General features: G+C 39.2%; 1 protein-coding gene across 11 annotated transcripts; it reads left to right on the top strand.

The window, feature by feature from the left end:
* Positions 1-6,854: 6,854 nt before the first annotated feature.
* Positions 6,855-26,523, top strand: LOC131236683 (mitotic spindle checkpoint protein MAD1). Of its 11 annotated transcripts, none has more exons than XR_009166832.1 (18): positions 6,856-7,151; positions 8,990-9,089; positions 10,175-10,335; positions 12,314-12,511; positions 12,604-12,696; positions 12,890-13,012; positions 13,856-14,103; positions 14,456-14,627; positions 15,229-15,339; positions 15,423-15,626; positions 17,620-17,782; positions 22,244-22,331; positions 22,415-22,484; positions 22,661-22,789; positions 22,896-22,934; positions 23,144-23,278; positions 23,959-24,175; positions 25,945-26,523. XR_009166832.1 is itself a non-coding variant. In XM_058234012.1 (17 exons), exons 1-16 carry the CDS (start codon positions 6,969-6,971, stop codon positions 23,231-23,233), a joined length of 2,172 nt encoding a protein of 723 aa, XP_058089995.1. In that variant the 5' UTR covers positions 6,856-6,968; the 3' UTR covers positions 23,234-23,278; positions 24,022-24,578. The 11 variants fall into 11 exon arrangements, 7 of the variants coding, with proteins under 7 accessions (XP_058089997.1, XP_058089998.1, XP_058089995.1 ...); XR_009166831.1 differs by lacking the exon at positions 25,945-26,523 and adding an exon at positions 24,327-24,578; XR_009166830.1 differs by lacking the exon at positions 25,945-26,523 and adding an exon at positions 24,301-24,578.
* Positions 26,524-27,209: the final 686 nt, after the last annotated feature.

Genomic DNA, 27,209 nt, shown 5'->3' with positions numbered 1-27,209 from the left:
TTTAAGTATTGATATGGACCGTTGGAATATAAGGTATGAAACTTATTTACATGTTTCACTTTAAGGATTTTCAAAAGGTCAAAATCAACTAACTTATGGACCGCATCAGACTATTAAGATATAATTCATGGAGAGGCAGGATTATAATCGCAATCTTGAGTCTGTCTTTGTAGTGTTGGATTCGGTTGTGTTAGCCACCATAGTGACCTCAATTGATGAAAAATTTTACAAGAACAGACTTATGACATTGGGATAATGAAGATTGCATACAGTTGCGTTCACATTTTCATGCATACGGTAACGAAAACACAGACGATTACCATTTGGCAGTCAAGTGAACGGGTGAAGTAAATGGTGCTGGTAATGTAAAACTGAAAGACTCATCTCACCCACAGGTGTTGAGTGTCTCAGATTTACATCACTGACATCACTTAGCTTCATGTTCAGGAGGATCACTAACATGTTATTATTTCCTCCCACAGGAGGAATGATGATGATGTAACAGATTCTCACTAGGATGTGATGGTTGGGCCCATTTTCATCCTGGATGATTCAGTTGATGCCTCCCTTAGCAACTGAATTGATTAACTTTGCCTGATATTTGTTTACATTCACAACATTACCTTTGTGAAACTATGAACTAATGTGAGTATATGTGTATCTCTTATATTTCAGTCTCAATTCCAACTAATACGCATCAAGTTCCTGCCTTAAATGGGTCTAATTATACTCAGTGGAAGAACGCCATTGAAGTTAGCTCTCTTCAATTAGATCTTGCCTCGATAACACGGAACCGCCAAAGCCATCCGATAATGCCACCGGAATATAATAGATGGGTTGCATGGTTTAGATCAAATGATACATGCCGAAAGTCATTAAATATTCAATTTAATCGATGAAGGGTGCCATGCCAGAAACAGATAAGGCTAAAGTTTTCCTACCGAAATGAGAAAACTATTCAAGAAATCTGATAAATGTAAGCATTCTCTTGAATAAATTGACTCGCTGTCCTACGATGGAAAAAGCAACATCCGTGAATACTTGTAGAGCGGATCGAAGTTGTTTCTAAGATCCGTGTTCTAGGGCTTACTCACTAATGATCAATGGTTCATTTGATCATGAACAACCTACCTCCCCAATTCGGACGTCCTGGTAAACTATAACACTCAAGGACATGTGGACATTGGATGAACTCATCACTCGGCCCAAGAAGAAGACAGGATCAGACAGATGATAAAAGTTCAAAATGTTAACATGGTGACTTCAGGACAAGGGCATGGGCAAGGAAATAAAGGTAGAAAGAAGAGGAAACAAGGTTCTAATAATGGATTCTCTGGTCCTCCATCTGGAAACCATGAGAATCAATCTGGAAATGGATCTAAACGTAAACGGGTTAAAGGCAAACCGTGCTACTTTTGTAAAAAGACGGGTCATCTAAAGAAAGACTGCGAAGGTTTTAAGGATTGGCTCATAAAGAAAGGTAATCATTCTGTTCTTGTCTGTTTTGAATCTAATCTGACCGATGTGTCAGCGGATTCCTGGTGGATAGATTCAGGAACTACTATTCACATATGCACTTCTATGCAGGAATTACTACAGGCCAGGCCACCAACTGATGCGGAGCACTCAGTATACGTAGGCAATGGTGTCAAAGTTGACGTGGAGGCAATAGAAGTCTATAGGCTTAAGTTGAAGTCTTTGAATTTAGTTAATACATTCTGTGTGCCGTCTATAAGGCGCAATTTAGTTTCAATTTTCTGTTTGGATAAGTTGGGATATTCGTTCCACTTTGGAAATAAAAGTTTTAGTATTTACTTTAATTCAATTAAAGTTGGAACCGGCTCTTTAGTAAACAACTTATACCAGTTAGACTTGATTGCCTCTCACGTCTATAATATTAATACCTTGCATGGAAATGTAGTGGGATCCAAGCGAAGACTAGACTATGAGAATTCCTCCATGTTGTGGCACAGGCGGCTATGCCATATATCTCGTGAGAGATTAGACAGGCTTGTGCGAGAAGAAATTTTACATTCTCTAGACTTCTCTGACTATAAATTATGCATTGATTGCATAAAAGGGAAACAGACTAGAACGAGAAAGAAAGGTGCAACCAGGAGTGTAGATCTATTAGAGGTTATACATACAGATATCTGTGGACCATTCCCTACAGCCTCATGGAGTGGCCACAAATATTTCATTACCTTTATAGATGACTACTCTCGCTTTGGGTACCTATACCTTATCAGTGAGAAATCAGATGCCCTGGATGCTTTTAAAATCTATAAAGCCGAGGTTGAAAATCAACTCGATAAGAGAATTAAAGTTGTCAGATCTGACCGTGGTGGTGAATACTATGGCAGATATGACGAATCAGGACGCAACCCAGGGCCATTCGCTAAATACCTACAGAATTGTGGCATTGTTGCTCAGTACACTATGCCTGGTACTCCAGAGCAGAATGGAGTTGCTGAGAGACGTAATCGCACCCTTATGGATATGGTGTGAAGTATGATCAGCAATTCAACATTATCAGAATCTCTGTGGGGTGATGCGATCAAAACCGCAGTTCATATATTAAACAGGGTTCCTAGCAAAGCAGTAAGCAAAACTCCTTTTGAGTTGTGGAATGGGAGAAAACCAAGTCTCCGATATCTACATGTTTGGGGTTGTTCTGCTGAGGCCAAAATTTATAACCCGCATGAAAAGAAGCTTGATCCTAGAAACATAAGTTGTTTCTTCATATCCCAGAAAGATCAAAAGGTTATCGATTCTACTGCCCTTCCCACTTATTGAGATTGAGGATGCCAGATTCATTGAGGACACTGAAAACAGGGGGAGCACGAACATAAGAAATTTTGTATTTGAGGAACAAAGGACTGACTCCTATCATAGTCAATCCAGATCACGTGGACAGTCGATTCCGCAGTCACTGCAGAGCACCACGTAACCTCATATACAAACCACCGATGAGGAAAATCAAGATCAAACCCAACAAGCTGAACCATTAAGAGATCTGAAAGAGAGAGAAGGCCTGGAAATCGAGACGATTACATCGTATACTTACAGAACACGACTTTGATATAGGGGTGGAAAAGGATCCCAATCCTTTACACAAGTCAAACAAAGTGTTGATACTTCTCGTTGGTTTAATGCCATGAAAGATGAGTTGAAATCCATGCAACACAATAAAGTATGAGATCTTGTAAAGTTACTGACTGAAATAAAGCTGATTGGTTGTAAATAGATATTTAAAACCAAACGGGACTCCAAAGGTAATGTCAAACGATATAAAGTCAGAGTTGTTGCCAAGGGTTTTAATTAACGTGAGGGTATTGACTTTAAGGAGACTTTCTCACCAGTATTTAAGAAAGACTCATTCAGGATCATAATGGATTTATAGTTACATCATTTGGATGTAAAGACTTAATTTCTCAATGGGGATCTAAATGAGAATGTGTACATGTTGTAGCTCGAAGGTTTTGTAGCTACTGGCGCAGAACATTTGGTTTGCAAACTTAAGAAGTCCATCTATGGGTTGAAACAGGCATCGTGGCAGTGGTACCTTAAGTTTCATGAAGTAATTTCTTCATATGGCTTTGTAGAAAACACTGCAGATGAATGCATCTACATTAAAATTATTATGATTTTGTATGTTGATGACATTCTGTTAGCTATCAGTGTTTCCAGGATGTTGAGCTTCACCAATATATTTTTATCTCAAATGTTTGAAATGAAAGACCTTGGTGAAGCTTCTTACGTCATGGCATTGAGATTCGCCAATGAACACTTGGATGCTCACGTCACGAGGACCTATATTGCTAGGGTACTCGAAAGGTATGACATGCAAAATTGTGCAGAAAGTCCCCCATTGTGAAGGGCGACAAATTTGGTTTATTTCGGGTCCAAAGAATGATTTAAAAAAGAATCGAATAAAGAAATTTTTGTATCATCAATAGTATGGAGCATCATGCATGTTTAAGCGACCGGACATTGCCTTTGTCATTGAAATGTTGGGAAGATATCTATCTAATCCAGGATTGCAACATTGGATAGCAAAGAAAGTATTACGGTATCTTCAGAGAACTAAAGACTTCCACAGAAGATCTGATCAATTGGAGTTAATCGGATATTCAGATGCAGACTTCGCAGTCTGCGTCGATACTAAGAAGTCTACTTCGGGATACATCTTCATGATGGTGGGGTCGTCATGGAAAAGCGTGAAACAATCTACCACAACCTCATCCCTATGGAAGCCGAATTTATTGCTTGCCATGAGGCATCTAATCAAGCACTATGGTTACAGAGTTTCTTCTCGGGTTTGCGGGTACTATCCTAAAACCATTGAGAATATTTTGCGATAATTCGGTTGTTATTTCCTTCTCTAATAACAAGAAGCATTCGTCAAGGTCGAAGCATATCGACATCAAATATCTTGTTGTAAAGAAAAGAGTTCAGAATCATTAGGTGTCTGTAGAATTCATCGGTACTAAGCTGGTGATTGCCGATCCGCTCACTAAAGGACTCCTCATCATGCCATTTCGGGAGCATGTAACATCCATGGGAGTCATTGATCCCACAGATGTTTTTAGTTAGTGGGAGTTGAGCGTACTTTGATTTTCAGACGTTTAGAGATCTCATTTTATGCAGTTTTTTTGGATGATTTTGATATAAAGATTCATTTCTGCTTCTTTATATATATGCGTAAATTTTGAGTAAGTAGAACTACAGTCGTATCTCGTTGGAGACATGTAAAAGCTTCAGAACCTCTTAAGGATAGGCACATATCATTACACTAAAGTGTGTAATTCTTATACCACATTTCCTAGTTCTTGATCTATGTTGTTAAGATTGAAAGTACTTATGATCGCGCTTAACTCACTTCACCTAAATTAAATGTTGTAACGACTATCACGTTTCGATACTGACAGTTTTAATGTACTAGATTGAATAGCATTACTCATATTATCCAACTATTTCATTGGTTAATCATTTTGATGTTTTCTTAAAAGATCAAAACTTGTTTACAAAATTATTATATATATGACTATCATTGATGTTGCTCAATGAGGCCGAAGTGGGAGAATGTAAGAACTCTATTTAGTGGGCCTCACTGATCAACGGTTGTCATTCAATTGGACTGGATGATTGAGTAGACCAGTGGGCCCCACTTCAGGTGATGCACTGCGCAGTCTATCTGCGCAGCTCTGCGTACTAGGGCTGGAATGCTATAGCTGTCTTACGCAGACAGCAGTTTGAGTTGAACTAGGATGCTACAACGTGGAGCATGGGAGAGAGAGTTGTGATGGGTTTCAAACTCCCTCTCCACAGACTCTATAAAAGAGAGCTGGGTCCCCAATCCTACACCACAGCAAGAATTCAAGTCCCATCTACTGATTTGCAGAAAGGGTGTGAAGGAGATGAAGATCCTAAGCTCTAAAGGAATTCTGGTATTCTGGTGTTCTTATCTGGCTTCCATGGCGGCGTCTCAGCGAGGTAAGCTATCTGAACCCCTGATCGCCATGTCCCATGCACAGACAGATCTGTGGGCCTATTCCGCATATAGATTAAGTCCCATAGGAAATTGATTGAGAAATTTATACCTTTGGAGATGAAATTTCACTCGGCTTTCATGTTCACCGTATTTAGCAGCAACCAAACAGGTCCTTAACCATCTTGTACAAGCATCTAAAAGTCCAAAGATATAATTTTATATGCATGGCATACGCTTTCAGCTCTTGATGGCTTCTGACGGTGTGAGCTTTTATATTAACTCAAGTAAGTCTTCTCTTATAAAATTTAACATGACTATAAATTTAAGTATGATGCATACATATGTGTCTTATAATTATTTGCATGGATAGTGTTCTAGTCACTTCACTGCCCAAAGTGGCCGATTATAGATTTTGGGATCTCACTTCGATAGCAAGGATTAGAGGTGTACACGAGTTGAGTTGAGCCGAGCTTTGCCCAGCATTGTTCGACTCGAACAGCTTGAGTCTCAGCTTGTGCTCGGCTCAGCTCGGCTCAGCCTTTAAGCTTTGAATAACAGCTTGTGCTCGGGTCAACCAATAGCTCGGTCCAATTTGAGCCAAGTTCGAGTTGAGTTTTCGAGTCAAGTCCGACTATACCAGAGCCACTCAGCAAGTGGTCGCTGGTCGGATGGAAGCTACTCGCCGGAAAAAATGAATAGAGGGGAGGAGAGGACTCACTTTTAAATACTGCTCGTTCGGATAGACGCTGGAAGGAGAGTATTCGCTGGGCAATTTGGGCGAACGGACGACTGAGAGGCGGTGAACGGGTTAGGAATTAAGAGTTGCTGGCTGATTTGGACAAAATGGGGAGATGGCCGATGGGTGATGGGCGATTTGGGAGTTGGTTGGGGTGCTGGGTTAGGGTTGGGTGAACGAAATGATTAGGGTTAGGGTCTGGGTCGTCGGGGATTTGGGTGAACTAAAATAAAGTAAGTAAAGGGAATGTTTTTTTTTTTTTTTCTAAAACTTATATATATTAGGAAAACTCGATCCAAATCAAGTCAAGTCGAGTTCAATACCGAGTCGAGGCGAGTCGAATTAGGTCTAGCTCGGACTCGACTCGAACTATTCTGAGCTCGTAAAAAATGGCTCGACTTGTTCGAACACAGTATCAATTCGAGAGTCTAGACGTGCTTTTCCAAGTCAATCCGAGCGAGCTAACGAGCTAACTCGACTCGTGTACAACTGTAGACCCAAGTATGCAAATCATGTAGCACGTCAGTACGAAAGGTGCAACTTACACGAGCCAGGGCACACGAGCGCGGAACCGTTAGGCCGAGGCTCGAGCGACGCTTGGTGCTGTTTAAAAACGCACGCCGCTCACTTTAGCATCCGAAAGAGAATAAAAATGGCGCTTCGCTTTTAAATCCTCGCGAATTAAGCTCGAGAGAGGGAGAGAGAGGAGAAGTGAAAAACCTAGAAATCTTGAAGAAGATGATTCTGAGAACTCCTCCTCCACGGAAACGGAAAACGGAAACGGGGGACGCCGTTTTCGCTCCCGAAGACCCCATTTCCGATCGCCGTCTCGTAATTTACGAAGATCCGCTGCCCGTAGCCTCTCACGACCCGACCTCCTCTTCGGATCACATGCTCTGCACTTACCAATGCCGTCAGATGGTAAATTCCTCTATATATTCTGTGGATTTTGTCTAATTCATTTTTCTATCTTTGAACCTGCTGAAGATGGATTTTGATTTCCTTGTATTTAATTCATCGAGCTATGCATTGAATTTCTGTATACGTTGAGGTAGGAATTGTTTTTCTTCTTTTCTACCCTTACTAGGGTTTCCATTGGAATTGGTTGGATATCCATCGAGAAATAGGTTTTATTTATTTTTTATTTTTTATTTTATTTTATTTTTATAGCTCATTTACGATGCACCATAGGATTGTGCAAGTATCCCATCTCTTTGATTTAGCACTTAGCAGTGTTTGGCGATGCATAAGATTCCATTAAAAAATATAGTATTTGGTATTCATGTTCCTCAATTAGAACTTTAGATAGGCTGCAAACCAAAATATCAGAATGAATGGATGGCTCCAACTGTCTAATTGGTCATCACCGAATGGACAGTAAAATGAAAAGTAGTCAGCGGCACAACACAACAAACTAAGCCCTTACAGGAATGCTGGTAGAGTATCAGCCAAGCTGCTGGTCTTATAGGAACACAGAATTATCTGTAACCCTGTGACCCGATGAAAAAGTGCCACGTGTGCGCGCCAGATGTGAGGTCCACATTAAAAAAGGAAAAATCGTTGTTTCACACAGGGGAGTCTTTGCTTTTCAATGTGGGCCCGAGATCCAACAGGTGTACCTGGTGGTTTATTTCATTGCGCCACAGCAGGAGTTACAGGGGATTCCAGTAACCCCTGTTCACAGGCAATTTAAGCTCATCTTACAGTATGCTGACAACTTGGTTGATGCTTAGTCTTTGTGATTTAGGTTCCTATTACAGTACCAATGGATCTTAATATGTGTGATTTTGGTTCCCTTTCTCTGTTTCTGGATGTGTCATCTCATGGCCATTTCAGTAGAGGAGAAAGATAATTTATGATTTTGCAATTTCTACTCTTCATAGAATATCCAAAAGTCAAAATTGCTAATTATTTTTCATGTGGCTTGAGCCAAATGCAGCCTAATGCTGCGTAGCATCACAAATTTATGACTGGAGGTTTTGGGCCCATATATGAACATGGAGATGGTTTAATCATGCAAGTACTATAATTCGGAAATTTCCCAAAATGTGTATGTCATCAACAAGGATTGGCTGTCTTGACGTATCAAAACAAACCATGAGGCCACTGTCAGAATAACTGGCTCTTAGCTATAATGCTATATAAAATCAAATCACATATGACTATATTGATACTCAGCTGTACCCAATATTGGTGTCCGCAGCATATTGTAGGTAGCTGCTGGCTAAGGCATGTATGCGGATCTCAAAGCCACCCACTGTCCTCAAAGTGTCCTGTTGAATTTCTTTAGGCATTTGATTCCTAAACTGTTTTCTTCTTTGGGTGTTCAAGATTTTCATTGCATGCAAGAAGATGGATATGCATATTCTCAAAACCATGTCAAAGGAAAAACTTTTGAATAATTTCCAACATACCAGCCATTAAAGGCTGAGATATGGAAGATGGACAATGTGAGCTGGCAAAGTTTGGGTCCTGTAGTATACTAATTATCTATTCAGCATAATTGTAACCTTTTGCATGATGCAGGTTAATGTGTGTGTGTGTGTGTGTGTGTGTATATTTCGTTAGTCTAAATTTCAACAACGAATGGTTACACGTGCTGATTCTTTTTTATTAGACATTTTTCTTGAGCCATTTTTTTGTTGCTTATCTGTCATTTTGTTACTCTTAGAACTCTTAAATGTTTAAACTTAAGCAAGTTGTGTTAATTTTCATTGTTTCTTCTGAGAAGTGAGGAGCTTTTCTTGTGAAATTCTTAGGTGAAATCAGAGTTTTTGGATGCGTTTGACAGTGCGGAGAAGAAGGTACGCGATTACCAATCAAGATTGGAGGCATTGAATGACAACCTATGCAAAGCTGGTGAGGCCTCCAGAAATCAGTTTAGCCCCAGCTTTCTATCTAGAATCTGTGCTCTACATTAGTTGTAGCCCCTTCAATGTTATGGTCATTAAATAAATAACAAATTGCTGATGGGTTTAACTCATACTCGAGATTTCTCCTACATGCATATAAATCAGCCCATGAAGTCATGCAGTTTCTTTCGTTAGCCAATTCGAGTGAAGGGATTGCCAGTACCTTGCATCATTTTTGTGCATTGGGTTGCATATGTTTCACATTTGGCTACTGCTGAATGTATATATGAGTCGATGTCTCTTGCATCCTTGCTTGAGTATTGATAAAGGTGTTCCAAAATGGTAACAGTGGCCGTAACGGTCAATGGCCACCACTGTTACCGTTATGATATGGGCTGTAACAGGCGTTATGGTCCTTGTTTTATTTTTTGAAAAAACTGTTGCAGGCCATTACGGCATGTTTTTATTTTTTATTTTTATTTTTTCTGTAACAGTCGTTACGGCTTTTTCGACCCCGTAACGCGTAACGGTTATGACTGTTACCGTTACGTAACGGCCGTTACATAACTGATTTTGAATACCTTGGTATTAATACTATGATACATTATGACCGATATATAGCTTGGGCATGGACCCATGTGCTGGTTTGGAATTTGGTACTTTAGAAAATCTGAAAACACTGGCATGTCCATATGGTTGTCTTGTAAAATAATAGCAACACTATTATACAATATAAATTAATTCTTGAAATTATATAATATATAAAAATTTATTTAGATAAGTATGAGTACATAATACATATAAGTATGATTACATAATACAGACAAATTGTAATAGATTAAGGTTTTTCTTAATAGCCATGTCAATGTGTGCTGCCACACCAACATGCGTTTGGCAAGAGAATTTTTTAGAGTCATCTAATAATCTGGTGGCAAATGCTTCATGAAGAAGTGTTTGAACAGTGTTATTTCTTCTGGTGATTGCAGAGATGTCTGTGCAAATGCTGTTTCTTTGTCTTTTCCGTTGTTTAATGTCGATGGGATATGCATTTATTATGATTCTACATTTACTCAGTTCTACTTGTTGTTACAGAAACAGAGAGAAGGAAATACAAAGATCAGTTCCACTTTGTAGAACAAGAACTTGCCGCTGCCAAAGGGCGTGAGCAGGCTTTGCAAGAGCAGTTACTGAAGGAGGTCAGTGATTCTCAGGAGCGCCATGAGAAACTGTTAAAACGTTGCAGCGAGCTTGAGGTATATGGTGCTGATTACAATCTGAAAACCCTTGTTGCTTAGACCTTTCAATCCTCTTAGCTGCTCTTCATTTTGCACTGCCATGCTGGAGAAGATGGTTTTGGACTTCGGAACCAAAAATGACGAAATAGATTAAGGTTCTTTTCCTACAGTGCTTATCAATACAACAATACTGGCCAATGGCTCTATGCAAGATTATTATTGTTGTTGTTGTTGTTGTGGTGGTGGTGGTGGTGGTGGTGGTTGTTGTTGTGGTTGTTTGGTTGTGGGATATGGGTCCACTTTTTCTTTGAAGTGCCATTGTAGCAGCTTTCTAGGTTAAGAATCTTGCTTCTCCTACAACAGAGGTGACTTGAAAGCATGAAGCCTTATTTCAACGGGAAGAAATCGGGAAAGCTGTTTATGAGCTCCTTAGATGGCTTCCTGGTCCTTGAGTTCTGGTATATTTGCATTCATGATTTCATGATCATTGGCGAAGACTACTTTGCCTTTGATAGATCAGCTGCAAACTCTGTGGAATATGTGGAATTTTGTGATTCACAAGGTTCTGGTTCTTCCTGGTTCCAATCTTGGGTGGGAAGGAGGGAGATTCCCCAAGGATTTTTCCTATTAGTTGGAATAAGGCTTAGACGATGATGATGATGATATAGGGCTCATCATTGGGTGGGCCAATCTTGTCCCTCAAAAAGTCTGCAGAAGAAAGTATTCTGTTTGGATGCTACTATTTTTATTTTTTATTATTCTTTTTGTTAATGTTGGAGGCTAGCCTTTCAAAAAAAGAAAAAAGAAAAAGAAAAAGAATCAGTCTACCATATTCTTGTTTCTTAGGTGCCCATTGTTTGTCTGGTTGGGTCCCTGTGGGTGATTGGTTAATAATTACATTCCTTGAGCTTTGCATATTTACAACTGTGAACTGCTTTACCAGTCTCCATCTATTCGTGGATTCCCTTGTTTAATCTTATTCTCTTCTTTGATTGTTTTTTCTTTTGAAAGATTATCCTCTTCTTTGATCAAGTGTCTGTTTATTCATTATCTTGTTGGGAAGGCTATTGTTTGTGGCTTGGCTATTATAAAAACTTGTCTGTGTTCCTTCAGAAAAAAAGAAAAAGAAAAAAATCTATGTTTTGACTAGTATAGCATGCTTTTATCTTCTCCATGCCCTCAATTTGATACAGGACATCCTCATGGACATTTTAATTTACTTGATTCTGTTTTGAGGTGCTGGTCATTGTTCATGATAAGATTGAAAACCGCATAGAACCTTATGGTGGAGTCTAGCTTAGTTTGCATGCAAGAAAGATGCTGGTTGGGTTTTGCCCATTGGTGATCTAAATGATGCTGTTCGTAAGTGATGTATAGACAAAAAAATAATTGAGGGCTTTGATGAGTTAAGATTTCTTGTCGCTCTACCCAAGAACTTAAGAAAGGGTAAATAACTTAGAATTTGAAGCAGTGTACTAGCAGGATGGCTTTGTGGAGAGTGTGGAGATTCACCTTGGTGTCTTAGCATCCATTAGATTTATCCAAATGTTGCATCTTGTCATATTTTATATTATTATTGCAAAAACAAAATACTAGTACCCGATTTGACCTTGATAATTGAATAAAAATTGTGCATTTAGAACACCCATTTACTTTAAAATGCCAGATATTGCCTCACTTCAAGAGTTCATGATTTTGAATTTCCTAACGTATGTCAGTGAAAGCTGTTGTTCCTCTGAAAACTGCAACCTGCATCATAGTAAACATTTTTTCTTGTAATTTGTACCACATTGATGCCAGCTTAGAGAACTGTCATGTCGACTAATCTATCATGCTGCTATGCATGCCCATATCCATTTCTTTATGTTCTGTTGTATGATTTTGTTTGTAGTTCTGGCTTGGACCCTTGATTGAAGGACTTTTTTGTTACATTTTAATTTATGCTTAATATCATGGCAAACCTATGAAATATTGTATTATGGTTATGAAAATCCAGGTACAGCTCAAAAAAGAAATGGACCTTCGTAGGAATGCTGAGTCTTCGGCAGCTGCAGCTAAAGAGAATGCGACACTGCTCGAGGAGAAACTTCGCCGTGTTTCTGAAAGCATGGAAAGAGAGAAAAATAGTCTTCGTAATGAGCTCGTACATGTGCAAAATGAGTCGAAGCTTTCTGTTTCTAGAATGAATGCAAATGTGAGTTATGTGAAACTATTGCACTGAACATATTTTGACTAAATCTATTTATTGCTATCAAGTATCAACTTCATAGCTTTTTGTCGTTTTAGCTTGAACGAATGGGATGCAGAGCGAACAATGCAGAGAAAGAGTCTGAGTTACTGAAGACGCAGCTAGAGGAACTCAGAAAACAACTAAATGAGGTTGTTGAAAATTTTGAAGTTATTTCCTGTGCCCATACAGCTTCCTAAATATGGTTGCATTGATTGGTATTGGTTCACTGCTACTATAGAATTGAGAAAAACATTGACTATCTTTTGTTCTTTATTGATTGTTTATCTGTCCCATGAAAAGTATGAACTTCAATTTACAATTAAGTCATGCTTACTTTACCAGTGTCTTTATCAAAAGACGGAAGCAGAGCGGAAGCTTTCGAGGTTTACTGTTCCATCTGAAGAAGCTAGTCCAACAAAGACCCATATCTTGGTGAAGCATCTGCAAGAAGATCTTAGAAACTATGTAAGTTGGTTAGATTATTTATTTATTTATTCCTTCTTCTATTGGTACATCATGCACTTTGAATTTTGTGCTGTCGCATTATGATATATATCTTTTATGATATGTGAGCTATGATCGTTAATGTTCTGGGCCTTTCTGCTTGGATCTGATTGCATTTATCGATTCAAACTTGTTTTGTTTGTCTCTTAGCATCACCACCTGACTTTCTTGAAAGTTCCTTCTCTCTGTTAAGATCTTAGCAACTATTTCTTTTTCATCATTCTTATTTTTCTATGTTATCTTATCAAAAGCAATGTGTCTTGGCTTTCATGCAGTCATACTACTAGTCGCGTATAGCCTAAATTTAAAATTACCCGAGCATTATATTGTAAACTAAAAAATGCCCTTGGTACTGAACACTCCAAGACAAAAGTTCAAAGCTATCTGATCATAAAAGAAGTCATTTTCCCCAATATGGAACTGTTTAAATATGACTACGACACATTTTCAGCATATTCTTTAAAGTAAAAATAACTTCTTAACTCTCGTAGTACGAGGGATGGAGAGAAATTTGGAAAATCACTGTTGCCTCTTATGAACATGATATGGTCAGTCCATACAAAAATGCTGCCTAGATTTCTATCAGCTGAAACTTTGACAACTTCATAATTTATTGTAATAATTCTCATTAAGCTTGCTTCTTTCTTAAATTACTGATGAGCTCATTTTAAGAACTTTTACTCTTTAGTGGAGGGGTATAGCTTCCCATATGTTGATTCCTTTCATCCATACCTTATTTGAGAACAAAAGTGTCAATCCAATTTTTACCAAGTGTCTGGCTGATTTTCTTTTGCTCATTGCTAGGAGGCGGAAGTTCGAGAGGCAAGAAAGTTGAAATCATCTCATGTAAATAGTGAATTACTGAAAGAGAAATTGTTGGAAGAACAGAGCCGCAGAGAGAGGGCAGAAAAGGAGTTATTTGAACTACAAGTGGTCCAGCTGAATGTAAAGAAGTTGGAGGATGAACTGATGTCTTGGAAATCAATGCTGAAAGAGATCCCTGATGTTTCATGTTCTGATGATATACCGAGAAAATTTGCCAGTTTGCAGAAGTATGTCCTTTCCCTTGTTACAATATTGTCAAATACATATCTTGCCATGTTTGGGTTAGCTTTAAAATGGATAAGAGTGCTGCCAGTTGCTGGCTGATGCAGTTGTGATCATGGCATATATACTTTAACGACTTTGCACCATATATTTGAATGAATTGGGTCTGGGATCCATAAAAAAACTTAATGTAGGTTGAAGGAGCAAAATTTGCTTTTAAATAACATTCCATACAAATAATTAGCTTGCTTGGTGGTGTCTGATCTTGTGAGGTTTTTAGATTTCGCTTGAACTTTGGGTATGCACCTGCTTTTAGACTTTCCCATATATCATTGGATTCTTTTGTATGTGATGCAGAGAGCTAATTGATAGCATGATGAAGTTAGGTGAGATCAGTGCTCATCTGAAGCAGTTGGAGGTCGCCCTGGAATCTGCAGACCTTGCTAAGCAACATGCTGAAACGGAGGCCGCACTGGCCAAAGAGAAAGCTGAAGAATCATTGTTAGTGGTTAAACGGCTTGAGTTAATGGTGAGGATCAGGTCGAGCAACTCTTGGTGACGTTGCTTTTCCCTTGCCATTTTGTATGCTTGTATTTCATTTATTCTAGTAGTTCTCAGTTATTCTCTTATTCTTTGTGCGAACTGTTGTTTGTTGGCAATGGTTTCTAAAGTTGCTATCTTCCCAGAGTTTGAATTTGTTTTTCGTTGGAAGTATTAGTGTTTTTGAGAAAGTTCTGCACTTTTAGAGTTTCAGGAAGTGTTCATATGATGTTGCTGACTCTTGTTCTTTACAGTGTCTTTTCTAATTTGTCTATGCTATCAGCGAGGATTTCTTTGGTGTTTTATTACTTTAAGATGATGGTCTGTTAGGTGTTCAGATGCATGATACCCCTATGTCCAGTAAGGATTCCATGTTGCCATTCCTTTTTGTAGAAAAAAGTCTATAATTATAGGATTATGTTCTATGTTATGAGTACATGATTCTTTTTCTTTTTTTTTTCCTTTTTTTTTTGTCCTTTAAATTACAGAGCACCTTCTTTCTCTGTTGTCTCTGCTCATTTGTTTAGTAAGTTTTCCTTGTGGAATCACAACTTTCTTTTTCTTTTTATTTTTTCTCTGTGGAACCACAGCTTTCTTCGGCCATTGAAGAAAGAGAGAGACTAAGAAAGGATGCTATTGCATGGAAGAAGCAGAAGAGTGGGGAAGCAGAGGGTGGAAAGGCACATGATTCCCTTGTCAAGGTACACAACTCTCCTTGGCATTTATTTGTCCATTATGCAGTCTATATTGATAGCATGTGGTTTCCTTGCTTTCCACAACACAGGAGCTAGAGTCATCCCTTTCTGAAAGGCAATGCACTGTAAGAGAACTGGAGCGTAATTTACATGAACAAAGGCAAGTCATTACTGGCCAACATGATGAACTAAAGTTGCTTAATGAAAAGCTGAATAATGAAGCGAGGAGAATTAAGTCTTTGGAACGGGAGGGTGACCGACTTCGTTCTGAGATTTCTTTACTGGAGTCCAAGGTGTGGTTTACAAAGCTCAATTTTATCCACATATTAACATTAGCTTGTTGGTCATGTTGAAATGTAAAAGGAAAAAAAAAACCTGCAATGTTGCTGTATTGCTGTTTTGTTGCCTTTGGACAGAATGATCAGCACAAATATTGATTGTGCCATGGATAGTTAACCTTTGATTTATAGCATGGATGGCTGCTGGTGGCAGTGTGTTGTATGCTGTGAAATGGTTGAAATATTAACTTCTTTCTCAATTAAGCAATGTCTGCCTGTTAGAATTGTTGAAGTACTCAATTTTTTTAGACGATTTCGTTAAAGAAAAAGAACACTGGGAAAGCGAGAAAGACTGCTCCATCTCATGTAAGATTGTTGTATATCTCATTTGATCCCTTAATGCATGAGACAAGTTTTTCTTTGACAACAAACCCAAAGTTCAGTGATAATAAATGGAGTCTCCATGGGCCCAGTTCTACAAACAACTCCCACTTAATTTCATTACAAGAATGACCTTTGTTAATCACCTCCTCTTTATTTGTCCTCCCATTTGTACAGATACCAGCTGATGTAGATTGTATGTAGATGTTTGTTACCATTTGCTCTCTTCACAACTCATATGTTCAATATGTGTTCTAGTATTGCAAGCACACAACTAGTAAATATTTGAATATGTTTGTACTACTGAGGCTGTCTTATCTCTGGAGTTATTCTTATAATATTTTAAAATGATATAATAAAACGAATTGAGACCTTTCATTTCTCCAGCATTGTTCTTTGCAGGCTGATTTCAAAAGAAAAGAATATTCAGTTCCAGGACAGGTAGATCCATATACCTAGTTTTCTATCCAACTAATACACACCAATTTGCTTCCAATGAAGTAAAGGGAGGTACATTTGTCCTAGGTTGGCCATTTAAGTAATCCTTACTATGAGAGTCGTCATGAATCAGGGGACCTAGGTCCTAAATACTTGTATGCCCTATAAGGATATGAATTTGTGACACTCAAGTAACGAATGCCTGCCTCACATAGTGTAAAAGGTACAATTTCTTGTTATGACTGCATGGGACAGCAATCTTAAAAGTTTATCTACAGTTGTGTTTCTTATTGGAGATGTGCAATATTATGTTAAATGGAGCACTGCAAAGAATATGATGCCTTATCGGGTTCATTTTTCCATCAATAATAAAAAAAAAAACAAAACAAAACAAAAGGATGACAAGACACCATCCAAATACAAGAGTAAAGACAACCGGGTCCATTCTATGACAATATGCTTAGCTATAAGGAAGACTGCCTAAGGGTTGCATATTTTGTCTTGAAATACTCAATTGTTGCCTTGTTGGGGGTTTTTTTTTTTTTGAAAAGTCACATAATATATTAGCAAAGGAAAGAAATTACAAAACAGCAAGGCTGCAGCGCCGAGGGAGCTACACAGCCTAATATGAAGCTAGGAACAACAAATTACAACCCTTTAATTTGTCTACGTTAACAGCCCACTCAGCTACTAACAATCTAGCTCTAACAGCCCACTCAACCCTTTAATATGTCTTGAAATACTCAATTGTTGCCTTGCTGGGTTAGTGAATCATGACCGGAAACAAAGTGCGTTTCTTATTATCTGATAGTGCTATCCAATGCAGGCAATTTATATGCCATAATCACTATAATAGATAGACCAAAATGAAATACTAGTGAAACATAGATGATATCAGTAACAGTAATTTGTCTATTTATATTTCCTTTAAATTAATATGGTGGAAATGGTTGGTTGATTTGTATGTCATAAGAGAATAATGGCTATCTAATTACTCAATGTTGAATCTTTGATTTTCTTGTTCAAACTATTCAACATTGAAGTTATGGTTATCACCCTTGCATATCAATGTAGTTCTGAATGTGTTTTGGCTATCACCCTTGTATATCAATGTACTTTTGACTATGAGCACTCACACTGGTTTATACCTGTCAACACTACATCTTTTAACATGCTTTGCTTTCTGCAGCTGGGGCACGGTGACTATTCTGCTGCAAATACAAAGGTTTTGCGAATGGTGAATACATTGGCTGTTGATAATGAGGGAAAACATACTATAGAGGCATTACAAGCTGAACTACAGAAAACAAAGGCCAAGCTACAAGCTGTTGAAGACTTGAAAGGACAATCAGGTACTTTATAGGTTCTTGTTGCATTTTGGGGAATGGAGCTTCTGTGCTATAGTTACTTGAGCAGTTTTTCCTTGTAATGAATGACATATATGACAGTCTCTTCTTCAAATAGAGAATGTGGATTATATGTTTTGGGTATGATGTAACATTTCATTTGGCATTTAGGTCTCTGCAACTTCCTTGCATTGTTAGGTTTCTTTTGCTTTACCTTTTTGTGTGTGTGTGTGTGTGTGTGTGTGTGTGTGTGTGTGTGTGTGTGTGTTATGGACTTATGGGTAATGCCATTTTCTGCTGAAAGTATTTATAGCTAAGGAGTAATAAGCTATGGTTTGCCTTGTGTAAAGCTATGAATGCTTGTTATCTCTGGCTTTGCTACTCAACTTCCATATTCCCTTTTCAATTATCATTATTTTGCCACTGAATGTATCCTTAACTATTACGTTTTTAATTTTTAATTTATTTTTTAAAATTACCTCAGCATGCCCATAATTGCTGTATGATTTTAGCAAGGCTTTAGAATGTTGCTGCACCAGGAATCCAATGTGGTATGATTTCCCCAATGTGAAAGGCATCTCAATTCTCATCCAGGACTCAAGTTTTGCCCAAGACAAGCATTGGTTGTGAAAGGGTCCTGGGAAATTGTTTTTCATGATTGGTTGAAAGTTCTATTGACATCTCGTCCCATTTTGCTTTGTTTGAAAACATGCATAGTTAAGGTGGTTAAGGTTCTGTTTACTTGTTACTAAACATAATTGATGTAGCGCAATTGAAGATTTAACTTGGAATTGAATAGGTTGAGTGCGTACCCCTTGTAGATGATCCGGTCCTCCAGTTGTTCCTGCAAATTGGTCTCTCTTCTTGCAACAAAAAGCAAAATAAAATGATAAATATGTGAAATCACTCTAGAAATAAAAACCTAAGGAGTCACACTTGAGGGATCTAGAGGCATAACACCTCTAGATTCTAGAAGCATCACTCTCTGAGACTATAATCCGATGAAAAAAAGATCCATTCAATCAATATTCTAGCGTTCTTGTTGTCTGTTAAAGTGTTAGTATGTATGGATCTTATGCCTTTCTATAGGTTACATGTCCTATTAGGGATAATCGAGAAGAAATCTCTAGAATATTCTCTACTTTGCATGGGTCCTTCTTCATAATTGCTTAATCCTACTCGAACTTGGAATAGATAGAATACTTGAATAAGTTAACTGAAATGAAGAGTTCAGGTCTAATTAGGATGATCATATAAAGATTCAAAACTTGCTAAAGCTCCACATTCATGAACCGCTTGGACTGTATGGTTTGTACAAACCCATCAAAGTTGCTCTACGTTTATTTATGGGACTTTTAGAAATAAAAACCTTTGCCAGTTAACACCTTTGCCAGCAGTCATAGGCAGTAGGATACTCCCGTTAGAGGTCACTTTCTCCCCCGCGAAGCCGACAAGGGAGTCTGGAGAGGTTGTAATCTAGATCTCCCGACCCCCATTTTATCGAATGCGACAGCGAACAGAATGTTAGCCAAGTTGCCGGTGTCGACCAATATCTGGTGTACCTTATGGTTGGCCACGGTCATGGTGACCACTAGGGCGTTGTCATGCTGGTGGTGGAGCCCTCGGGCATCGTTTTCTGTGAAGGTCAGGCTACATGAGCTCAGCCTTTGTTCCTTCGTAGTCTTGCCGGTAAGGTAGACATGATGTTCCTTCTCGTTGTTATTCATGCTACGAGCATGTGCCCGGCGTGCCTGGTTTGAATCTCCACCACCGGCTAGTCCTCCGAATATGGCGCGTATCTTACCTATCGCTTCATTATTATTTTGGTCCTCGTGTTGCTCTATCTGCCTAGTTGGTCGGTTATCCCTTTCTTTGTCGACGAACTCTCGTAGATGCCCCTTCTGGATGAGAGACTCGATCTCTTCTTTCATGTCAAAACATTCCATCGTATTATGACCATGGTCTTGATGGAAATGACAATATTTCCTCGTCTCTTTTCTCGGCATCGACATTCATCTTACTTGGCCATTTCAGATTCTTTTATCTCGTACTTCCACGAGCACTTGCTCTAGCGTAGTGTTCAAAGGAGTGTAAGAGTGAAAGCGGCTTTTCTGTCAACGGCTGGTGCGTTGGCCTCTATTTTGGTCATCCTCCTCCTTTCTTTTGGTGTTAGCGGCGGAAGGCTCTCCCTCTTTCTTTCGCTTTGTCCTTAGCTGAGCCGTTTTCACCTTGAGTAGCCCTTCGTGAACTGGAGAGCTTCTCTACATTTGAATATTTTTGGGCTCGGTTAATTAAGTTGGCAAGAGTAATCGGGGGTTCTTACCGATTGAGAAGAGGTACTTCCCCTATTTAAGGCCAGCTATCATGGCGGCAAGAGGTATTTGGTCGGAGTAACTGTTGACATGGACTGCTTCGGCATTGAAGAGGATGATGTAATATCTTAGCAGCACATCTTCCCTTTGAGCTATCGTGAGAAGGTGAGTTGCCGACCTTCTCCTGTCTTTCTCGCCGAAGAAATGAGTGATGAAGGCCTTGCTTAGCTAAGTGAATGAGCTAATGGACTTCGGCTTGAGGTGTCTGTACCATTTCCACGCAGCTCCTGATAAGGTCAGGGAGAACACCCTCTACATCATGGGTCTATAAGCACCGTAAGTTCCATCCAGGCTTTGAAGGAGTCTAGGTGCATGGTCGGATCTCCCAATCCTGTGTAGGGGGTTATCCAGGGCATCCGGAACCTAGATGTTAGCTAGGATCTCATAATGTTGTCTGTGAACAGGGGCTCAACTTCCTCAAGTGGAGCGTCGACGGAGGCAGAGGCTTTCGCCCAGCACGCCTGTTGGATGTCTCCGAGCTGATCTCGGATTTCCTTCATCTCTGCCTCCCACTGAACTTCGCTTTCTGTTGTGACCTCAGGAAATTTCCCATGCCTTCTTTTTTTCCAGATTGTGATATAGGTCAGACTCAGCGAACTCGGTCATTCCCATAGTCCGTGTGGGGACACACCTGCTTCATGCTTGGCGATCATTTTCCATATATGAGTCGTGAGGTGCTTACGGAGGTCGAGATTGCTCGATTGTTGCCCCCGATTTCATGTTGGATCCCATTTGATTAATCTAAAGTGTGGCTAGAGTTTTTACGACTTTGGCCGCTCGGCAATGCTTGGCTTAGGTAAACGGGCATGATCTATGGGACTTTTAGAGGGGCTGATTGTTGCCCCCAATTTCACGTCGGATCCCATTTAATTAGTCTAAAGTATGGCCAGAGTTTTTACGACTTTGGCCACTCGGCAATGCGTGGTTTAGTTAAACGAGCCGGATCTGTGGGACTTTTAGAGGGGCTGATTGGACTGGTGGGCCCACAGTCCAGCAGTCATTAATCAGGGCCATCTGACTGCATATCTGGACACACATTCCTATCAAGCCTCTGGGTTAATCCACATATGTCATCTGGGGCCTTGATTTGATGATATCATCAATCTCCCCAATCTGATCCCTTGATGTGGGCCGGATCTTCAATTTGGATGGTTGGACAGCCCATATCTACATTATGTAGGGTATGGTAAGCCTGGTACTCAATCTCAACGGTTGGAAGGGCCTGCTTAAATCTGAACCCTTAGATGTCCTAACTATTCGGTCACCATGACTAGGGACCAATATGGGTCTCAATTAAATTTTCAGATGGCCTTGATGCATCATGACATAATTGGTAATAATGGAGTAGCTTGCATTTTTCTGTGATTTCTTGACCTGAGTAAGTTCAGGACTTTTGTAATGAACTATTCTGCACAATGAATTAACCTGCTCATTAATTATAATACACCTGATGGATGGCTAGTGCACTACTGTGCATTATGACAAAGCTAATAAATGGTGACCATATTGCATGAGTGATGATTCCTTAATTTAGGAATCCAGCTGTTTGTAGTTCGTGCAATTTTCTGTTTGTGACTATACATTCATAATGAAACCAATATTAATCTTTTAGCGTCAGTTTTGATGTGCAAGTGAACTGGAAGGCAACAATCTAGTTCAATATGGAAGAAATAACCAAAGTGGGGGTGGCTCCATTCTAATTCATAATGATGATTAGACTCTTAATTACAATTCCATGCATTTGAAGTTGGACATCGAATGGGCATAGTTTCAATTTTGGGCTGGTCTCTTATTATGTTGGCATGGGGTTGGCCCCACTTTGTTCGTCTCCACCTTATTTAATTGATTATTTGCAATTCAGCTCAATTTAGCGTCCAAAAGACTGTCTGAATCTTGAGCTCTATTTTGGATACGATGGAGATATATCTTTGTTCCCATATTGTTACCCTACTTTTACAGGTTCATTAATTATGAATTTACGAACTTCAAACTGTTTAAGCTCTTTTCCTCACCTATTGTTATGTAACTATTGAGACGTGAATACTTCATGTTAGCTCTTCGTGGTCTGATGAGCTCGCCTGTAGTTTTTCACCAGAAGCTGGAACTATAGTAGATTCTCATATACCTGAAAAACTTGCACAGCTTAAAGCACAAATTGCAACATTGGAGAAACGTGAAGAAAGGTGATTGGTAGTTTGTCTTCGGAACTTTAGTTGTTTTGTGTTACAATTAGCTCTTTAATCTTCTGCTTGTATGCATGGAACAGATACAAGACAGTTTTTGCCGAGAAAATCTCAGTTTTCAGAAGGGCTTGTTGCTCGCTTTTTGGTTATAAGGTACTATTCATATTGGTCATTCCGTCAGTCAAGACAGAATTGCAAAGAGTGAAGGGGATTGAGTATCCTATGTGCAGCACATGAGTGTGGCATGCATGTTTTAGATCAAGGCAGATTATCAGCCTAATGATGTTATTTATGCATACTTTCTAATGCCTATGTGCCTCTTTTGTCAGATTGTCATGGATGATCAGCAGTGGCCTAATGGGATCCCAGTCACACGATTTACTCTCCAATCTATTTATGCTCAAACTGACGATGAGAAACTTGAATTTGAATATGAATCAGGGAACACAAATATTTTGGTAAGACCGCTTTCTCACTTGCATTACCCTGACTGCATTAAACAAGGTTTTTCTGTAAGTGATTTAACTAGATTGAAAACCTAATGTTGTGATTTTTACACAACAGGTAAATGCATACACTTCTCAGTCTGAGATATCCCATCAGGTCTCTGCAGGCATTTCCTTCTCTTTCTTTTTTGCTAGTTCACTTCTTGTCATGACATGTACGTGCATGCATTTTGTTCTTTGCTTATTTTCTACAACAAAGGCTGTCACTCCATGCTTGAACATACATGTATAATTTAATATTTAGACAATGCATGCACACACGCTCAGGGATCGGTACGTATTTAAGATAACCGATGTCTCATGCAGGTTGAGATATTCATACGGAAGATGAACTCAATTCCTGCATTTACCGCAAACTTAACAGTTGAGTCCTTCAACAGGAGGACCTTAAGTTGAATTCCGAGCATAATCTTCATCTTGGGAGGTTGTAAAATCCTGATCGTATGTAACAATTCCCCTTTAATTTATTTCCTGTGCTCTGCGTGGGCTCCATCCATGATGTGTATATGTAATCCAAACCATGAATTGATTGATCCTCTTCACTGTCACTGTACATCCAATGAAAAATCCTGCTCCAAAATTCAGGTGGGACAGACCACAGGGTGCAATGTACAACTATGCCTCATCGTCATCATCATCATGTAAGCCTTATCCTGATTCCCAATTAATCGGGTTCTGCTACATGAATCCTGTTCCTCCATTCCACTATATCAAGGGCCAAACAGTCCCGAGGTTTGGCCTACCTGTGTTTTCTAAGGGCTTTTGTTTTGGTCTGTCCCTTCATCCAGGTGCGGCTTTCCCGATGAATGTGTTGGATGGCATGTACAAACCATGGTGGACTCCACATTTCACCTGAAAGCTTCTATGGTGGGAGTCATCCTCCCTAATGTTCCCCATTGTTCCCTTTGGTGGGGCCCACCTACTTAACGGATCAATCTGGGTTTTGGGAGACATGCCTAAGATGGGGAGGTGCATACAATGGACAGGTTGGATGGCACTTACACATCACACATGGCCCCACAGCTACCATACGTTCGAACATATAAGATCATTCCCCCTTCTAGCAATTGACTTCCTCTCTTTGTGTGCATTGTGTGTGCCACATCTACTAGCAGCAGCAGCAACAGCAACAGCAACAACAATGACAAGAAATACTATTCTTACTATTTGTGTGGATGGACCAGTGATTTCAGGCTCTGCAGAGTGTTAACCTGTGTGCTACGATATCTAGGTACGGCATGGATATAGCACATTCATGTCATGGCTGTGGTGTCTTCACTCAAAATTTGAGGTGTAGATCGATGACATTGCCCGTTTACTGTTTGGATATCAAAGCTGGTGAGTTTCTTCTCCTTCTCCTTGTTTTGGTTACGAGTTTTCCAGATGGAAAGATGGGATTGGACCCATGTGCTCGATGTTGCTGTACTTGCCTCTTCAAGTTTTTTTTTTTTTTTAACGGCCAGGGCACAACAAACGGTTTCTCCTGCAGTCTGTCTACAAACTGAAAAAGCCTCTCTCAAGGCTTCTATTGTTAAGGTTTTCTCATATCTTGGGCCGATGTCTTTCTCCATCTGCCCATGTTGATAACCTGATCGAATTTGGGATCTTTCAGTGGTCAGATATTCTAGATTTTATATCATTAGAAAGAAAGAAAAATCTAGATTTAAAATGTGTATGATATCCTGCATTGATATTTACACAAGCACTGAAGTTTTGGTATGTGAGCTTATTTATTTATTTATTATTTGCGAGTGATACACTTAAAGCATCTTCAGTGATGTTAACATATAAACAATCCTCTGAATCAGCTGGAGTTCCAATTCAAAATTTACATATGGAAAAGGGCTTAAGGGATGCTTCTTGGTAGACGTGAAATGATGAGGGACCAGTATGCTTTCTACCTGAATCACATGTAGTTTCTGCTTTCTATTTGAAGCAATGCAATTCACGGTTTGAACTGAAATGCCCTATTTTGGTTTTAAATTAAAAAATCCTGCATCGCCCTAGTGGCCATTGCTGCAAATTCCTATTGAAGAAATGAAAGTCATGGGGTCCTGCTCGGATTGGGTTCTGGAGCATCCAAACATGGCCATAAACTTTGTTACCTTTGGCTTTGGTTATCTATGGTTTTCATTTCTAGGCCTTCGTGGTAGACAAATGCTGTCTCCTTAGGTTGTCGCACGTTGGCGAGATAAAGAGCTTAATGGAGATCATGCATGCATGGTTTATCTACTGGTGGCATGGGATGCAACCTTCCAGAAGGGTTTGGGTAAAATACCTTTGCAGACCTTGTACCTTCATTTGTGCGTTTGCACATCCACCTACAAGCACATAAACATTCAGGCATGAGGCATCAACCAGGGCAAGGTCTTTATTTTTATTTTTTAAATTCTGTTTTGGGTGTGTGCCCATGCCCACTTGGCTGTATTTCTCAACGGAATATGAAGTGTTTCAATTTCCCTTGGGGGCAGTTTGGATTTGAGTAAATGGAGGTAAATGGGAGGAATTGAGAGTAAATGGAGGTAAATGACCTCTTCTGAGGTGTGTTTGGATGGGAGTGAATTCATGGAAATGGAATGAATTAGGAATAAATAGGCCTGTAAATGAAATCCTCTCTTAAAGGAGAGATTTGGAAGTAAATGTGGTGAATTGCCTTTTTGGCACCCTTAGAGAGTCACACAAGTAAAGAAAGGTGTCACTATACACGTCTGTTGTACATGTGACACATTAATGATATTCTGAAACAATTCAATTATCAGGCACATCACTAAAATTACACTAATAGAATGATTCAAATTGTCTAAAGGTTGGTTATCTAAATTGATGGTTAAAAAATGTTGGTGAGTTGCTTGTTTGTGATTCATATGTTTGTGGCCCACTTGAGGCTTGAAATTTCCTCATTTTGGCTGAAGTATGTAAATTCAAATGCATTCTAATTCCCTTCCATTTATTCACATCCAACAGAATATTTATATTTCACATGCATTTTATTTACTAAATTTAAACACAAGTAAGTCATTTACTCCCAATTCATTTACCTCCATTTACAAGCTCTCAAATCAGCCCTTATTTGAGATCATGCGGTGTATTTGTATCAACTTATACAGGTGCACATGTATACCTGGGACCCCTTTGGAAAATAGTGCAGGCGAACGGTACTCTTACTCTGAAAATGATGCTTTCTTTTGAAAGGTTGGAGACCCCATTGCACCTTGTGCGGAATGGAGAACATCGATACTGGCGTCGCCTAGCAACTTAGCTCGTTTTGTTGAATAACAAAATAGAAAATTTTTGATACCCTGGCAGAGTGATGAAAGATAAGCTGGCGCTCGGAAATTATACCCTGTACCCTGGGTATGTATTTGATTCAAATTAAATTGTCTGGAGATATCAGGCCCTGCTTTTGATGGTTATGAAGCAGCAAATATAATGAATTGCTGCCTGAGATGTGACTGGAGTATATCTATTGGACGGTCACGATGTAAGATTATCAACAGTTTGAATTCAACGAACAGGTTTCCATGAATAGAGATTGGATGATCCAAATTAATGTTATTTAGGTTTGTGAAAAGTTGACTGGGCCTGCCTGAAAAGTGAGCCTGTTGTGGCCTCATTTGTCCAACATTGAGAGTCCATGGGCTCGGTTCTTAGTGTTGTGTCCTGCAAAGTCAATGTGTTGATTTTAACTCATGATTTTAAAGTTCTTGACTATGTATCATGACAACCATAGGTCTTGTATGGATATTTCGTTAATACTATAATTTAATATATAGGTATATCTTGGATTGTATGCATATATGGGTTGAGGGATTCTCTAGTTTTCATTAAAAACTTGAGTTTGGATGACAATTATTGGACAAGGGAGAGTTGTGTTTCACAGGTTTTAGTATCTCATTGTTCTAGGACTATCAAGCAAGTTGTAGGACAAACCTATGCTTGCTCTCGCTCTTATGTGGTTACCTTGTGCAAAGGAATCAATGATGAATTGGAATAGGCCTCCACCATTGGAATTAATGAAGGGTTGGTATGCGTATGCCTTATCTTGTATAGGAGTAAGTATGCCATGGGAGTAGTATTTGACCTATTGCACACTTGCATTTTAAGTTTTTAGATTGGGAAACCCATCATGCTTGGACTATGGTTAACTAGTCTATATACTAGCTTTACTTAATTCTTAGACCTGAGGATGTATGGAGAGTTTTAAGTTTCTAACTTAATGTGCTTCGGGTTACCTCACGAATCCAATTGCAGTGGCTTACATGTGGGTTTTGTTGGATTTATGCACTGGAATACACTGAGGATATGGTAGATTGGGCCATCCATCAAATGGTATTTCCTTGGTACTGGCATTTAAAAGGTTTCAAATGGTTTT

This window comes from Magnolia sinica, chromosome 2 (assembly GCF_029962835.1).
Source record: "Magnolia sinica isolate HGM2019 chromosome 2, MsV1, whole genome shotgun sequence".
NCBI lineage: Eukaryota > Viridiplantae > Streptophyta > Magnoliopsida > Magnoliales > Magnoliaceae > Magnolia > Magnolia sinica.
Note: the sequence above shows the minus strand (reverse complement) of the source record. Positions and strands in the feature narration are given on the sequence as shown.